Genomic DNA, 16,890 nt, shown 5'->3' on the forward strand with positions numbered 1-16,890 from the left:
AGACTTGTTCTCTCAGACTAGAAGTGTGATCAAGAAGTGCAAGCGAGAGCAGACAGCATCCAGTGTTTCTCTACATTGTCATTTATTGGTGAAGATGAATCAGTGCGACTTGTGTCTGCTACACTGCCACAACAAAACAACCAGAACAGGCAGTGGCTGATTGTAAAAAGGAGCTGCAGAATGGCTTAAAAGATTGGCCTTTCATCACTCCCAGCTGGTTTTCTTATGGCTGCTAGAGAGATACTGTGCCTCAGAAAGAAAACCACGTGGGCTGTTCAGATAAAGCTCTGGAATGAAGGCACTTCTACCAAGAGATTTCAAAAGGCAGTAAGTCAAAAAACAACAATTAAGAAATGTGTGTATGGCTATATATTAACTTTTAAGAGAACCTGGTTTATATTTATATTTATTTAGTTCACACAAATTAACAAAATATAGCAGCATACAACCTATGAAAAGCTTAAGAAATTTATTAGATGCACAGATAAAGTGCTGTAACAGAGAAACGTGTGTAAATCTTTTTTAAAATAAATAAGGTACAGTTAAACGACCTTTGACTCATTTTAGCTCTGAAAGAAAAGTCAGCCTTTGCTCTAATGATTTCAATTTTAAGGTCAAGGTGAAATATCTCATAACTATAACAGTGGTTGTGATCTGTATCAGCTATTTGAGTCTCCTGCTCCTCTTGAGGTTTCCCAGGAACAGGAAGGCTATTGCAAAATGTAGACATTAGACATAGTTCCTTTTACAGAAACATCTTTGTAATAAAGTGTGGTTGCTCAAATACATGTTAAAATATTTAACAAGGAAACAATTTTCTTCTGATCCAGTCGATCTTTTAAACAAGACAATGTATTTTTTCTACGATGCAGCCCACAGGAGGGAACAGAAGTAAACATCCTCCTTAACTGAAGACTGTTTTGCCCTAAGAACTAAACTATTGCATTATATGAGAGCAAGAAATATCCGTTTCTTCTTATCCCTTTCTCCAAACACACAGCCCATCGATGTACGTATTTTTGCCTTAATCTCAAAGGTCCATTTGTCTTCAGGAAAGACACTCTCCCTTTAAGGGTCTTCTTACAGGATCCTTCACCGCCCTTTCATCTGGGGAAGCTCTTTGACAGAAGGAACTGTCATTGTTGGAGATTCGGATGCTACTGGCTTTTTGTGCTCTGTTATCTGTAATTTCAGGCACTTTGGGGCTAACATGGCTGTTTAAGTCAATGCAATAACATTAGCAATATGTTCAACACTCAGGTCACCAGAGTTTCCTTCATACACTCAGGATTTCAAATTCTTCTTCCATTTCAAAGAGCTTGTCAGTAGATTCAATGAGTTCTGGGGGGAAAAAAAAAGAAAAGAAACCATTTAGAATCTAAAGGCATCCCCGGTTTTGTTTACTTAAAACAGGAAACCAAACCACTCTTCTGGAACGTGTCCTTCAAAATAGTTTGTAAGATTAAAACAACCCCTAATGTCTGTCTATGCTGACAAGTGTACCTGGCCTGTTTGGGTAACTACTGACATTCTGTAAGGATCAGGCATTTAATGACCAGGTGGTTGCTGGACACGGAGGACAGCACAGTTACTCCTCTTGGGGCTGTTACTCTGAGCAACAGCGCTTGCAGCCGGTACCTGCGCCTGTGGTTGTCACCTCTGGCTTCGTTGGAGGTATGAAAGGAGGCCAGTGTGGTGGATGCTTCTGCACCAGCTCAAACATCCGTAGACTCTGTTGCTTTAGAATCTCCTGAGGACAGAATGTTTCATTTTAAAAGATGCCTCAAGAGCACCTTCAAACACAAAAGACATTTGCTTACCTAAGCACAGTTTTTATTACATCTGTTTATTGAAAAGTAAAGGCTTCAAGTTTTCTATTGATCAACAGGAACAAAAGACAGACCTATCAGCTCCAAAATACCTAACAGACTTTGAAAGACAGGTTTTGATAAGGAGAAACAAGTTGTTACTGAAGCCAAATTCCACTCCTCTTTGTTCAGGTAAGCTACATCATGTGCTGTATATGTTATTCACAAACTGCTTTCTCTAGCCTTTGTTTCTTTAATAAATGCCTTTAGAGGTTGGTGTTGCTTCACATTCATACTCCTGTGGCTCAGCATACCAACAGCATGCAGACTGTCCTGAAGTCTTCTCCCTGTAGCAGGAATCACCTTTTGAGTGACCTGCAGCTGAGCAGGAGCTGGAGGGATTCAGCACTTTTGTGGTGTCAGGGACTAACAGCCATAATTAGAACACGTCATAATACAAAAAAGGATCAGGAAGCAAATAAACAAACTGCTACATGTGGTGTTTAAAACTTAACTTTTACCATTTATTTCTCAGCAAACGCCTAAGTTTCAGCCAGTAACACAGTAGTGCTAAAGAAAGAAAAACTTTAGGGGTCTACATTTATACTGGTTTTCCAGGTGGCAGCAGCTCAATGCTACTGGCTCACCCTGCTACATTCTCTATGGCTCATTTAAGTCCCACGCAGAGACAGATGTGAGGGACATGTGCAATGACAATTTCTTCTTCTTTACAGTAAGAAAAAAAGTAGACACAATTTCATACAGGGCAGATCAAGACAGTATTATTACCTTTTGTACAAGACTACACCAGTTATCAAAATCACATTCTTCTTTGCAAAAGAAGCCCTGAGGAAAAAAGACATACAGCAGTACTATTAGATACTAACAGTATGTCCATGAGCAGAGGATGCTGTGGGATCTTTAGGCACCGTTTAAAGCACTAGAAATGTGTGTCTTGTGCAACAATCACCCATAACCCAACTCAAGGACACTGGCAGAGGCTTGGATTTAAGTTCAACCACCACAGTATTCTTGTAGCACAGACTGGGTGACTTCTGAGTGATTCCAGTTAAAGGTTCGTTCAGAGCGACCACGCGTAGGTGGTAGTGAGAGAATGAAATAGGGAAACACAATTCAGATCCTCGCTTTGACCTTCAAAATACTTCTTGCCAAAGCTAAATCCTGCTCAGTAAAGAAAATACATTGGCTTCTCAGGATACAGTCACTTCCCTGCTTGGCCCATGATTAACATCTCTTATGCAGTTTATATATTAACTGCCACGTGTTGGATGGTAGAAGACTGCCCCGTGATCTTGCTTCTGCTCAAGGAAATGAATTACTGCTCATATCAGTACCCAGAGGTATTGCTTTGAAATAAAGTACACACATCTATTATTTCTGAACACCTACTAAAGCTACTGAAGGGTCCAAATTCATGATCTTCATTCTGTGTGGGGCCTGCTGGCAGTGGAAGCTCTGGTCATCAACTGTGCCATTTTCTTCCGAATCTACGAAACTTTGAGTGGTGTGAGGGTCCAAATAGATCAGCTCATTGCCTGTGGGGGTAAAATCTGTATGTTGATAACAAGCCAGAGACTTTAATAAGCACCCATTCCATCCACATTTGTACATCAGGGACGTATCTAGACTTTCTAGCTAGGGAGTCTGTAGGAGAATGGGAAAGTTGGATACAAGAGTTTCCCACAGGGGATTTAGTGTCATTTTCTGCTGTGAGCTGTTACTGCAGATTGGTTGCTTGGTTTGTTTTACCTTGTCACAGACACGTCCAGTACGGGGTTTTTTTTAATCTCAGCCATTTTAATCCCAAACATTCCACAGACCAAAAGGTACAGGGGACTACAAATGTCCTCTGTAACCCTTCAGGAGTTTGTTCAGACATTGGAGCAAGTCTGACTCCAACAGTTCAGTTTTTACAAAAGGAAGAAGAAAAAAAATCCATAAAATTATGGATCAAACTGGGGTGAAAAGTGAAAGACTGGTTCTGGTATTAGCTAGTGCTTTAATTAATGAAGTCATGGAAGGAAGTGAAAGAGACACTGCTATCAGGAAAAGCTTGAAATAGGAGAAAATAATTCAATAAAACAGGGAAGTAAAAGAATAAACCATGACACCCTTCCTCAGGAAGTATTCATGATTAGGGGAAAGAATCTTAGCAGTGGTGACATTTGTCACTTGTCCAATGCTATCAACTCTTCTTAGTGCACTGTTACTGCTCATCAGTATTTTTACATCAACCTTTGCTGCTACTCTTCTGTTCCTGTAAGGATATCATACTGTTCAACTATTTGAGGTGCTTCATGTTGTCTTCTCTATTCTCGTGCTTAAATCATGTGTTTCCTCTTCCAAAACCCCCCTTTTCTGTTTAGACCATCTGCACATTTAGAAAAAGCTTTTTTTTTTTCCTTACCTAAAAATCCTATGAAATAATAGGCATTATTTGGTTTCCCTCCTAATGCTCCCAAAGACTGTGGCATCTTAAAGCATTCCTAGGAGTTCAAAGGGGAAAAAAAGGGAAGTTGAGGCCGATTTGTTTATTGACATAACAGATACCTGAACTTATTTCACAGTAACAAACAATTCACTGAATAAAAAGCCCCACTCTTACTTTAAATGCATCGATATAGACTGGGTTGATGTGGTTTATCCCTAAGCGCAGAGGTATAATGAGCAGGAGGGGCTTCCAGCCTGGGCAGGACCCTGCTGCGCTCCTGGCGCAGCCCAGAGCGCTCCTGTGCAGGGGGGCACTGCCGTGGGCCGCGCTGCTGCTCGGGGCAGGGCACCAGCACATTTTCTCTGTGGGAATAAAGACAGAAATCACTGGATGCACAAAGGATGCAGCACGGACCTGCCTCTCCGTGCTGAATTAAGCTGCATTGCCAGACATCCTTAAAGAACTCCTGTTTTAAGACAGTTTGTTTCCAGGGTGTGGAAATCAGAACTATTTAGTAGAGGTAACTATAACAGACCGTGTGCTGGCACGTCAGTGAGACACGAGGCAAATGAGGGAGGGATGAAAATCGAAGATGGAAGTTACGTTTACTACTGGCATGATGAATACTATCAAACTTTACCATAAGATGTCAGGGAAAGGGAATGGCAGAGATGGTGGCAGTAGAAGCTCTGCAGGGAACTCCTCACTTCCAGTGATGTGAACATAAATTAAGCAGAAGTGGGGACTAAATCAGAACTAGGCCATGCCCCAATACCCTCCTTACAACTGAGAATTAAGCCTGGCCACGTGTTTCTCTAGGATCTGCCCCTGGTTTCTCTTTTGCCTGACAAAAGCAGGTCTCTCAGGCAAACTCTCCAGTTCTACATACTGCAACTTAATTTCTGGGGTAGGAGTTCAGATAGCACAGACCAAACTCCCATCTTCTCTCAGACTGCACAGTATGTAAGTTAAGGTGGCCACCAAAAAGGCTACTTTGTCCTGTGCCAGCTTTAGGTTTGGATACCCTTTCTGCCTCTCCTTTATTCCTTCTCTTACCCTGGGAAGAAGTAAGGATGGCCCCAAAATACCTTGCTCATATTAGGATACATTCAGGAAAAGTGAAGTCAAATCACATGCTGTACCCAGAGAACTAATATTTCACTTACTGATGTCTTCAATGACCACTGTATTGTCCATAGACACATAAACAGCTAATGAATTCCACTCATCAAATAAAGCCAGCTTCCTGGAAAACACAGTCATGAACACGAACTGATTAGGAGCACCCCAGCAGCTTCTCATTCACACCAGAACTTAACACAAAACAATCGTTTCTTTGGAAAAACTTACTTGTTGGCTTTTTTAAGTCTCCACACAATAAAAGGATAACTAATTAAAGGTTTAGTACATTTTGTTGCACTTAACAACCTCCTGCCCATGTGCCTGCCACTATCTAGGGCAGAACATTCCTGTGCCAGTTTTGCACTTACTTTTTGCTTAAGAAGTTCCACTAAATTCAGTGGAACTATTTCTGTGCATGTGTGGACAGCAGACTCAGGGTGTTAAACAGCTAAAGACTTTTGGCACTCAGCAGTTAGGAGGGAGCCATTACAGCACACAGCTTTCTGTCCACCTATGTGAAATCTGAAACTGGGGAACTACACTCTCAAGCTGCACAGGCAGCGTCAGCTGTCTAAATTAAGCCAGAAAAACTTGTATGTGAGCACCCTGACACAAAGAATTTGCCAGTGAAAGGAGCTGGAGGCCAGAGCATGCTTTAGCTCCCCTCTCTCTCTCTCTCCCCCAGGGCTGCAAAGAGCTGCTGCTGAGTCCTCACAACCTGCAGTCTGGCTTCCACTTGAGATGTGGCACCTCCACCCATCCCTCAGAAACAGAGCAAAGTCAACTCCCAGAAGGTGTGGCTTCTAGACTAGGAGGAACTGCCCAGGTTTTATACAGCAGCTCAGGGAGGAATTGCAGTTGGGTTACCTCAGTGGCCTGGGTAGCTTCACTCTCACCTGCACGGTGGCATGCTGGACCTGTCAAAGCTGTGCCGCTCTGTGGCAAGGAGGACCACATATCTCCAGTGATTGGAGATATCTCCATTGGTGAGGGCATGGAGATGGCATAGCAAGACAGCCTGTCTTGCAGGTCTTCCCCAAGCCCTCAGTATGTTGAAATTTAGAACTTCCCCATTTCCAGGTTAGCACCTGCCCACCAGGCTCAAGCATCACAGTCCACACAGCCATGTGGCACATACCCTCCTGACTCTGAGAGGGGGAGATCAGCCTTTAAATCCATGTCTTGGGCCTTTTCCTGGTTGCTGAGCTCAGCTGCCCCAGGGGAGTACATGCTGCATAAGACCATGTGATTTGACTTACTTCAGTACTTGAGCAACTGTATTTGGTCCAAACCATTCTCCAATCGATTTCCCTTCGCCAACACCCATCTGTGCTGTTTTTATCAGGGAAAACATACAGAGAGTCTGATCACACTATGATATGTCAAATAGCATGACCTACAAATATTATGTCATACACTAGAGCAATTGCAAACTGGATTTTGCAACGGCCATTTTCTCAATTTACACTCTTTTCAGATCTTAATGGCTGTGAGTTCCTTTACAAACAGTTTCCAAACTGTGGTAAGAATTTCGACTATTACTGCCCTTTATTACAAATTACAGCAATGGAGCCTTGTGACTGTCTGTTTGAATACTACTGACTCTGGTACCCAAGGCTACTTTGTCAAGAGCTAGACTGTAGTATACAGATTTACTTTAGTCTTAGTGGAGAACATTTCTAAATAATTATACTTCATACTCATTTGCATGCATCTTTATTTACACACAAACATATACATTGTCTTCATAACAACCTTTAAAAAACATTGAGCAAGCATATTTCAAATTAGAACATTTCCACACAGTAGGATTTCAGTGAGGGGAAAAAGAAAGTTGATATGTGTTCTTACCCATTTGGTGGATGGAATAACAGCAATCCTTTCTGTCTAGAAAACACCGTAAGATTCTGTGATACTCCTCTGGTTGCTCTTTGTGTTTCTGCCATTGCCAGTCTTACAGGAAAAACAAAGTAAACCAATCATCTCGATCAAAGTTCTGGACGGTAGAAGGCCACACAGTGAGACCTTAAGAGACTAATGGACAACTCATCTCTAATATTTACATTTTGTTTAGAGTTGCCAGAACTCACAGCTTGTCATTTAGTATGAAGCTGTCCTTTGTTATCACTGGCTACATTGGGAATACAGAATAAAAATGTCAACTGCAATGACATTCTGAGGGATTGCTGCTGGGAAGCGATACCTAGCGCTGTATGCCAGCTGCCAAGAAGGTTTAAAACGATGCACTCTGTTTCCATCTTGTTCAGATTTGTAAGATAATGATGTAAGATCCATAAAACAAAGCCCAAACGTGGTGCTGGCCACACCTTTGCAACATATGCTCTTGTGTCTACCTTAAGGGAGTTACTCCCGTTTACCGACAGGGAAGCACACCCATAGGGCTGACACTGTGAAGTGGCTGCACACTACAAGTACATTTGTAGTAATTAGTTTTTTGGTCTGCTCTTTCAGTTATAAAAGTGGATAAATCCTTCTGTGGATTCCATTATTAAAGCAAATAACTGCACAAAGAGTGCTGCCCTGGAAAGCACAGCAGCACAAGATGTAATGACGGGCTTAACTATAATGTCACTGGTGGGGCAGCTACACACCAGAGCTGTGGCACTTACCCACCATCCTGGGCTGTAAGACATGAGGCGTGCTGGTACAGCCTTAAGAGCTGTACTCCTGGGTTCTGCTGTGGGGTTTGGACCTGAGGCTGGTGAAGAGTGAGTGCCCATGAAGAGCTTTGTGTGCTGCCTATCGCTATGGCACTGCTCACGCGGTCACCACGTGCCAGCGTTTGGTGGCCATGTAAGCAATGAAGAGAGAGGTAAGGACTCAGACCCATGGCTGCAGGTTTTCCTTTGGCCTCAACCCAGGTATTCCTCAAAAATATTTCTAAAATAATGACAATAGGATTCCCTATTTGTTCTCCTTCTATTTCTTTGCCTAAGGCTGATTTTGCAGTGTCAGACAAGAATAATTCACCAGTAACTTCTATCAAGGCATCAAAGAAAGTTTCATTAGTAAACTTAGGTTTTGTGCTTTCATGGAAAACTACAACGAAAACTAAACAGTCTCCAAACAGAAATTCACTCAGCAACAGCACTCACCTCTTCCTAAGTGTCTGCAGATCAGTGCTTGTGCCAGCATCATCTGCCCACAGCGCAGCATACAGCCCCAGCCAGCATCAGACGACGGACCCGTGCCCCCTTTTAAAAAAGCCCATTACAGTCAGTTGCTGGGGAAGGGTCTGGAGCACAAGTCTGACGAGGAGTGGCTGAGGGAACTGGGGGTGCTCAGCCTGGAGAAAAGGAGGCAGACCTTCTCGCTCTCTGCAACTCCCTGAAGGGTGGTTATGGCAAGGTCAGTCTCTTCTCCCAAGTAACAAGTGACAGAACAAGAGGAAAGAACCACAAGTTGTGCCAGGGGAGGTTTAGATTGGGGATTAGGAACATTTTCTTCCCCAAAAGGGCTGTCAAAGCCCTGGCACAAGCTGCCTCAGGCAGTGGTGGAGTCCCCGTCCCTGGAGGGATTCCAAAGCCATGTAGCTGTGGCACTGAGGTACATGGGTTAGTGGTGGCCATGGCAGCGCTGATCTTAAGGGCGTTTTTCATCCTAAACTGCCCTGTGACTCTGAATGCAGCACCACAGAGAAAATGAACTTCAGAGCTAAAATCTCTAACAACTGTCCTGTGGATAAAGGGCACTGAGCGAGACCTTTTCTTTCCATACTGCAGGTCTAACTTTACTGCTTGCTCTACAGACATGGAGACCTGACTAAATGCAGGTACAAGCAAACACTCCTTAAATATTTTATTAATGCTCAAAATGTTTTAATGCTGTAAAAAACCTTTTTCAGCCCATGATATCATCACTAATCCCTTATAACAAGGCAGCTGATCTGCTGCATACTCACCAATAGGCGAAAACTTCCTTCTATATGTAAACCAGAGACGAGCACTTATATCCAACAATAACTTAGATTTATCTGGAATATTTTCAAAAGGAAAAAAAGATATTAAAATAGGCTTTTACAACTGAAAAAGATCTATTTTTCCCTGTATAATCCATACACAGATTGCATGGAAGGCTCCTGACAGATTCTACATAGCAGACCCTTAACACTTAAAACACTTGTAGCTGTTTAAACACAGGGAGCTTTCACAGGCTGCTAATTAAACTTTACTTCTTAAGGATGAAATAATTATTAGCCAATGAAGTCTTACAAGGTGTTTGGAATTACTATGCTCAGCTTGAACGAAACAACTCTGGAGAACCAGTCCTCAGGAGAGAACTGGTAAAGCAAGTTAGCAAAAGTGAAAATTTCTACAAGCAAACCAAGATGGGATTGTGCATTATCTCAAACCACTCAAAGTCATTTTAAGAAAAAGTGATAAATAACATTCATCTTTTCTCCCACCTCGACACATGCACCTACAGAATCTCCCAAAGGCTCTGAAGAATGCTTAAGTACCTTATTTGTGGCATTTTCTCCGAGCTGTGGCTCAGACTGACTGGCCTCTTCAAAGGATCCTTCAGCCCATCAGTGGCTGTATGTGCCACCCTTGCCTGTCACTTAGAATGTTTGCTACTGAAGTGTCAAGCACCAGCCTCATACCCGACTAGCCTTTGCTACAACTACAATCTCTTGGCAAATTATGGTAAACTTCTGGATTCACTGTAGGGCACACGCTGCTGCTTATGGTCAGATTCTTCTTGATGGAGAAAAAGAAACTTCTCTCGAGACACTTAGAGAATATAAGGGAAGCAGGAGCTGCAGCTGCCTGTGAATCAGGGAACGCTCTACAGATCGTTTTCACTGGAACGATACCTGTGTTTAGGTGGTGTTGCCTCCCAAGAATCCACACAGGCTCATCAGTTTCTGGAAATTCTTCTAAGTAGTCAGACAAAATAGTGATCTGGTTTTCATACCTAGATAAAACTGAACAGGAACATACACAATTCAAACTCCTTTGTCCCTTTATTCTCTTATGCACAACTTTGAGCTCAGCCTGAACGAGCTGCGGCTTGTCTTTGGGTCTGCTGACCGGTGCTGCCCGCTGCATTCAGTCTTCTCCTTTAACAAGCTGTTCTGTCACTGAAATACCCAATGTCTTAGCTGGTTTCTGTTTTAATCCTCAGCAAGTGCTAAGAGAATAACATGGCTGACACCTTGATGAGAAACAGTCTGACCAAAGCCAGCAGCAAAGTTCAGAATGACTGTGGCGAGAGGAAGATTTCAGTCAGGAAACGAGGAAAGGAAAAAAAGCCCAATTTAGGCATCACAGCATATGTGCCCATGCTCCATCTTAAATGTACAAATAACTGCTACTCAGAGCAATTACAGCCTTGTGCTTAATGGGAAGCATGTGAGAAGTGTTAGCAAGACTGGGCTTTACTTTCCTAACTGGAGATTTGAAACACTTAAAACAAAACAGTCTTATTATCCAACACTAGATCTATTCAGTGTAAAATAACAAGTGATGATTAATACTGCAAGAAGGCAGTTCAATCATTTTTTTTAGATCATTACAGCAGGGCTTTTGGGAAGAAAGAAACAGGCCTTCAAGTGTAAAAGCAACGTAAAATCATTTCTTTTAGCTAATGGGTGTGAGGAATACCCTGCTGAAAAATATCCTGGGTTGAAAGCGAAAGTAAACAGACTCGTATTTTGCTCCTCAAGTAAGTGCATATATCCAGTAAAAAGAATGAATTATCACTGGGTATGTGCACACACACACACACAAACATTTCGCATAAAAATATCCCTTATAGCAACCAGGAGCGACCCCAGGCCAGCGCCACCAAAGGCGCTGCGGATGCACCTTCTCTGCAGCTGCCGAGGAGCGTGGTAAACTTTCTCAACAGCGTCTACGGAGCAAAAGAACCTCTTACACTGTGCTTTGCCTTCTCACCCCTCGTTACACTCACAGGGTAAATCCCCAGGCTTTGGGGCTGACCACTCTCACTCCTCGAAACCGCGCCGGAGGGAACTGCGTCTCCCCCTCGGCGGCCGCGTCCCTGTCGCTCACCCGCTGCCACATGCGCTCTCAGATGGCCCGGGAGACAGCCCCTGGGGTCTCCTTCCCATCCCATCCCTGCCCTGCCCAGCCGCCGCGCAGAGCCGCAGCGGCCTCTCCCGCCGCCCGGGGCTCACACCGGCCCCAGGCCGCCCCTCTGCCCCCCGCCACCGGGAGCGGCCGCGGAGCCCCGTCCCTCCCGGCCCGAGAGCCCCTCCCGGCGGACAGCAGCGACCTCCCCTGCGCCCCGCCTCGACCCCCAGCCCGCGGCCACCACCCGCCGCGGCGCGGCCCCGCTGCCGGCCCGCCGCCGCGTCCTCGGCCCTGCGCCGCCAGCATCGCCCCGCTCGCCCTCCGCGGCCTCGCTCCGCCGCTGCCCCTCACCCGACTCCATCCTCCCGCTGTCACCATCCTCCTCGCCCCGACACGGAGGCACAACACGGCCGCGGCGCGGGGCTTCCTGGGAGTTGTAGCCCCGCCGCCCGCCCACAGCGCGCCGCCGCCCGCACGACGGACTACGAATCCCAGCAGCCCCCGCGCCCCGAGGGGCGAGAGGAGCGGGCCGGCGGGTGCGATTGGCTGGGCCGGCCCCTGGCGCGCCTCCGATTGGGCGGCTCGCACGCCGCTGGCGGCACGGGGAGGTGGCGAGAGGGTGGTCGGCATGGAGGCCGCGGTGTCCGACGTGGGGGTCTGCAACTTGGCCTACGCCGGGCGCCTGGACGAGCTGCGGACGCAGCTGCTGCGCGACAGGGCCTTGGCCACAAAGGCCGACCAGGTCAGCCGGCCGCGGCCCTTCCTGCCCGCCGGGCCGAGGCCGAGCGGCCCGAGGGGACGCTTCCCGCGGGGCGGCTCCTGTCAGCCCCCGCTCCGCGCCCTCACCGCCCGTCGCTGCTTCCCTCCCGCAGGACAGCCGGACCGCGCTGCACTGGGCCTGCTCGGCGGGACACACGGACGTCGCAGAGCTCCTCCTTGGCCTCGGCGTGCCTGTGAACGATAAGGACGATGTGAGTGTGGCGGCCCTGCCGGGACCCCTCGGGGCTGCCCGCGGGAGGCTGAGGGAGTGCTGTGGGGAATCGGGTTGCGCGGTGTCCCGCGGAGCCTTTGCTGTCACGGTTCAGCCGCGGAAGAGCCTTTAGCAGCAGTCTGGCGCTGCTGAAGGAGGCTGTGAAAAGCACGGACTGCTGTGCGTGCCCTAGAATGACAGGCTGAAGCATTTCACTGTTTATGTGGCAGAGGGGGTAATGAGACTTGATGAGTCTTGCTCATGGTTTGAAGAGAACTCTTGTTATGAACCAAGTTGCAAAAACAGAGGATTTCGAGTTGTTATGGAGAGTTCTCATGTTACATTTATCTCGGTGTCATCGTCTTAAATAATGTAGTGCCAAGTCATGAGATGCCCTAAAGATTCCTCATTGTTGAGGAAGCCGTTACAGAGCAGGTGACAGGCTCAGTGATGTTGCAGTTGGAAAGGAGATGCTCTGGTAGTGTTCTAGAGGAAGGGCTGAAGTCATTTCATCCATTTTGAAGCATTCTAAAGATCGTCCTTAAAGAAGGAAATGTGACTCCATCGGTTTAATTAGAGGATGAGATACAGAAGAGATTGCAGAAACTTTTGAACACCCTTTTCTGCCCATCTTACTTGTTCTTAAGAAAACGCTACTGTTAATTCCACAGGGGTGAGGTGCATATGCGTAGCAGAAGGGATTTCTGTCTTTTAACTGGCAGCTTTTGTTAGGTACTGAATGAAAGCATGTGAAAGGATGTGACACTTGTCTCTCGTGATAACCAGTCAAGATTAGCTCTGCAGTTATAAGAGTGTATGCCGTATGACTAATGAGTGATCAAGTCTGGGTCTGTGTTTATACTTTGCCATGGGGTTTTGTTTTTTGCCTGAAACTCCTGGTTTGACTAACGTGGGTTTTTTCTTGCATGTCTAGGCTGGCTGGACTCCCTTACACATTGCCTCCTCGGCAGGCCGTGATGAAATTGTGAAAGCCCTCATTGCCAAAGGTGCTCATGTAAATGCTGTCAATCAGAACGGCTGCACGCCTCTGCATTATGCAGCCTCCAAAAATAAGCAGGAGGTATGTTTGCCTGTGCTACTGGAGGCAGTGTTGCCCTTGGAAGAAGTATTTAGTTATGTGAGCTTTTCCTTCTCCTCCCTCTCTCGTTTCTCTTCCTACACATTCAGATTGCAATCATGCTTTTAGAGAATGGAGCTGATCCAAATGCAACAGATCATTTTGAATCCACTCCACTACACAGAGCAGCAGCCAAAGGAAACCTAAAAATGGTACGGATCCTTCTGCAGCACAAGGCATCTGTTAATATACAGGACTCTGAAGGAAACACTCCTCTGTAAGTCATTTTACATTTTTCTTTTGCTTAATATAGCATAACATCAATGAGATGAAACACCATTCCTTCAGTTTCTTTTAATTTCTTGTTGCCTCAAAATACTCCCTTGATTCCCAGTTAAAAAGCACTCGAGAAAATCATACTTAGTGTTCAGCCTAAGTATATCCGTGCGTGCAGATTGTGTTACTACCGCTACTGAACAGCATAGAACCTTTTGTAACAAGTTGTAGTACCTTCGGTTGCCACTAGAGGGCACAAGGTGAGCAAATGGCGTCAAAGCCAGAGGAGACTGGCCTTGGAGGCTGGCCTGGCCCACGCTGCCCTGCTAAGCAAGAACTCATTTGGGAACAGTACTTTTAAATTTCCTTCACCTCTCTAAGGAAAATAAGTTGCAATTTAAGTGCAATCAGTCTAATGTTTGATATTACCTGAGAGATCAGCTTGAGTTTATAAGGGCAAAACCATAGCTGCTCAGAAGTTGGTGGCAAAACTGCCTTATCTACAGTGGAGTCCAGATTTTGCTGTAAGATCAAGCACTATGTTTTAGCTATTCATAAACCCCAGTGTCGTCCTGGAACACACACACACATTTTCAAGATACTCTTTACTTTGGCTATTTTTAAGCATCATATGATTTAGTTTATCAGTTTTGATTCAAGTAGAGATTCCTACTTTCCAGTTTCACTGTGGATGTTGTGCTCCTCACCTTTGGAGTCTGCAAAGCCAGACCCCAATCTGAAGAAGTGTCTTTATGTAGTGAGGCCAGTAGCAGAAAGAGTATTCTCGAGTTGCTCACGACAACAGAGTGACTGGACAGCAGCCTGTGGAAGCTGTGTAGGCAGTTGGTTGTGTGTGGTTTTGTTGTTCCAGGATGTATCTCCCCCTGGGCCTTCAGGCTGTCGTTTTAACAAGGTATAATTACTGCTCTTTATAAGCTTGGCCTGTTTAATAGGGGCTGTGGGTTTCTTGTTCTTATTACAGCCATTTAGCCTGTGATGAAGAGCGAGTGGAGGAGGCAAAGCTGCTGGTGTCTCATGGTGCAAGTATTCATATTGAGAATAAAGAAGAACTGACTCCCCTGAAAGTGGCCAAAGGTGGCCTGGGAACCATACTGAAGCGAATGGTGGAAGGGTAGTGGGGACTTCTGGCTTGAGGCTCTCTCCTGTCGCACTTGTATTTAAGACTGCAAACTTCTTACTTTGATAGTTCCACCAGGATATCTTGTGTGGGCATCAGCGTGGTAATAAACTGTGCAGCTCTAGCTTTCCTTTGAGTACAGTGCCAAAAGGAACTGTTTGTACTTCCTGTTAGCTAAATAGATCACCAGGTTTAAAGTACTTTTCAGTATCATGCAGTTTTCTTTCAGTTGACAGGATGATCTGTATAAATGTGGTCATTCCTGCTATTTCAGAACCTAGTTTAGGATTCTTTCCATCAAACAACAGGACCAAAAATACTGTAACCATTTAAAGTCAGTTTTATTTTGGAAGCTTATTCTAGCCTTTTCTTTTGTTCCTTTGGTTTTTTTTGGAGGGGAGTTGTTTGTTTTTTGTGGGTATTAGTTCTTTTCCTTCAAATTATTCTAAACTACACCTCTCCCTTTGTAGAATGCTGTTTGCTCAGTTTCTTGGATAATTGTGTCCTTTTTTACTCTTGTTAATCTGTTCATGTGAGCTGTGAGTGTTAAAAGCTTTTCTGTTGTTACCTATTGTTATCTTGGAACACATGTATGTGGTGAAGTGCACTGGACTGCTTGCAGGATGCAGGTTCAGTTTCAGGGTTGCCTCTGCAAATACACTGTTAAGTAATGGATGGCTCTGGATGCTTCTCTTGGATGCACTTGGGGTCTTATTTCCTCTTGCTCCTTGTGGATTTCTTTTCCTGTTCTGTTTGACTCCTGTAGCACTGGCGTTCACAGCTTACCATTGTATTTTAAAACAGAAGGCTGTGGTTTGATCTGTTGTTTACTCATAGCAAATCCTGGTATTAAGGTATTGGAAGCAAAGCTAATGAGACTGAGTCTGAAAAGTGGTCTTTTGTTCTGATGTTGGCAAGGTCACTTTTGACACTGGTGAGAGAGGTTTCCCCCTTCTGAAGTAATGATGCTGATGAAATTCTGTGAAATAAAGAACTTTCCTAAACAGCAGTCTTTGGTGTTATAAAACTTTATTAAACTTGTATATAACAAACCCAATGTTTTCTAAATAGCTTCTACACTTGGGATGTGAACAACAAGTCATGAAACTCTGCCATCCGTTACACAGTGTGGAAACAGAACGTGTTTCTTCTTCAGCTGCAAGGAAAGGTTGAAATGGAAGATGACAGTGTCTTCAGTTTGACTTGTAGGGATTAAGGTAATGCAATTTATTTTGATAAGCAAGACAGAAACTTAAAACCAAGCAAATATCTTCACCGAGCACTTTAAGTCTATCCTAGAAAGCAAAATGCAGGTTAAATCTTGCTGAGAGCAGGAGGGAGAACTCGCCTGTACAGTAAGCACTGACCATGCAGACCTTGCTGGAAGGAGGAACCTGACAGAGTGACAGAGTAAATGTTTCTTGCATATTGTTCAGGCACTGCTGAAAACTTGAGAAAAGCTGAAGTTAGAATTCTGTGTTCATCCTTGGTGCTGGACATAGCAGAAAACCCTGCTGTAGCTCTGTAAATCCACTTCCCTAGGAGATGGTGGCTTGAATGTTGGCTTAATATCTGGTTTCCATGTTAATGCTCCCTGCTCCCTCAGGAGAAAGTAAATGGGCCATGCAGCAAAGACTGTCAGAACATCTGAGGCAAGTTCTGAAAGATGTTTCTGCATCTGCATAGCTCTGCAGGGTTTTTGAGCTGTACCCTGTGGATCAATATCTCGTTTGGCTTGTGCTTTGCCAAGAGCGTCAGTGGAAAGCCAGGAACAGTGCCCTATCCTTTTTAATGAACTGTTTTACATGAGAGAAACTTCACAAGGAGAACAAACATCTGCCAGAAGGTTTACAGAAACATCTCAATATGTTAAGAAACTGCAAATAAATGTTATTTTTCTTACTTTCCTCCTCACCCCCAGCAATCTGCTTTGCATCTTATTTTTGCTTCTTGGAAGAAATATTACGTGTCACACACTGGCAGTTAA

General features: G+C 44.9%; 3 protein-coding genes across 7 annotated transcripts in view; 2 read left to right on the forward strand and 1 right to left on the reverse strand.

Moving 5' to 3' along the window:
* Nucleotides 1–455: 455 nt before the first annotated feature.
* ATG4A (autophagy related 4A cysteine peptidase) lies at nucleotides 456–11,906 on the reverse strand. 3 transcript variants are annotated; one of them, XM_062006660.1, is made up of 13 exons: nucleotides 11,793–11,906; nucleotides 10,220–10,330; nucleotides 9,305–9,376; nucleotides 8,499–8,597; nucleotides 7,234–7,335; nucleotides 6,642–6,714; nucleotides 5,427–5,506; nucleotides 4,435–4,622; nucleotides 4,237–4,315; nucleotides 3,219–3,364; nucleotides 2,598–2,654; nucleotides 1,639–1,750; nucleotides 456–1,341 (listed from the first exon to the last, which is right to left on the reverse strand). In XM_062006660.1, the coding sequence occupies exons 1-13, from the start codon at nucleotides 11,800–11,802 to the stop codon at nucleotides 1,277–1,279; spliced, it is 1,194 nt and encodes a 397-aa protein (XP_061862644.1). In that variant the 5' UTR covers nucleotides 11,803–11,906; the 3' UTR covers nucleotides 456–1,276. The 3 variants fall into 3 exon arrangements, with proteins under 3 accessions (XP_061862644.1, XP_061862646.1, XP_061862645.1); XM_062006661.1 differs by lacking the exons at nucleotides 456–1,341; nucleotides 1,639–1,750 and adding an exon at nucleotides 1,774–2,155; XM_062006662.1 differs by lacking the exons at nucleotides 1,639–1,750; nucleotides 2,598–2,654.
* A 37-nt stretch (nucleotides 11,907–11,943) lies between these two features.
* Nucleotides 11,944–16,805, forward strand: PSMD10 (proteasome 26S subunit, non-ATPase 10). 2 transcript variants are annotated; one of them, XM_062006278.1, is made up of 5 exons: nucleotides 11,944–12,183; nucleotides 12,314–12,412; nucleotides 13,346–13,492; nucleotides 13,600–13,766; nucleotides 15,975–16,805. In XM_062006278.1, the coding sequence occupies exons 1-5, from the start codon at nucleotides 12,070–12,072 to the stop codon at nucleotides 16,006–16,008; spliced, it is 561 nt and encodes a 186-aa protein (XP_061862262.1). In that variant the 5' UTR covers nucleotides 11,944–12,069; the 3' UTR covers nucleotides 16,009–16,805. The 2 variants fall into 2 exon arrangements, with proteins under 2 accessions (XP_061862262.1, XP_061862261.1); XM_062006277.1 differs by lacking the exon at nucleotides 15,975–16,805 and adding an exon at nucleotides 14,748–15,912.
* LOC104563402 (synaptotagmin-like protein 4) overlaps nucleotides 16,011–16,890 on the forward strand; it is a 75,524-nt gene continuing 74,644 nt past the window's right edge. Inside the window, exon 1 of one of the 2 annotated variants that reach the window (XM_062006271.1) lies at nucleotides 16,011–16,120. The gene's annotated coding sequence lies outside the window, so the exon portion shown is untranslated. The remainder of the gene's footprint in view (nucleotides 16,121–16,890) is intronic. The other variant, XM_062006272.1, reaches the window with a different exon arrangement.

This window comes from Colius striatus, chromosome 13 (assembly GCF_028858725.1).
Source record: "Colius striatus isolate bColStr4 chromosome 13, bColStr4.1.hap1, whole genome shotgun sequence".
Lineage (NCBI taxonomy): Eukaryota > Metazoa > Chordata > Aves > Coliiformes > Coliidae > Colius > Colius striatus.

Coding starts and splice junctions, on each gene's coding strand:
- PSMD10 (XM_062006277.1), top strand. CDS start 12,070: ATGGAGGCCGCGGTGTCCGACGTGGGGGTCTGCAACTTGGCCTACGCC. Junction 12,413..13,345: donor CTGTGAACGATAAGGACGAT/GTGAGTGTGGCG, acceptor TTGCATGTCTAG/GCTGGCTGGACTCCCTTACA. Junction 13,767..14,747: donor TCTGAAGGAAACACTCCTCT/GTAAGTCATTTT, acceptor TTCTTATTACAG/CCATTTAGCCTGTGATGAAG.
- ATG4A (XM_062006660.1), bottom strand. Junction 4,623..5,426: donor AGTGGTCATTGAAGACATCA/GTAAGTGAAATA, acceptor TTATTCCCACAG/AGAAAATGTGCTGGTGCCCT. Junction 3,365..4,236: donor TTATTTCATAGGATTTTTAG/GTAAGGAAAAAA, acceptor TTACCCCCACAG/GCAATGAGCTGATCTATTTG.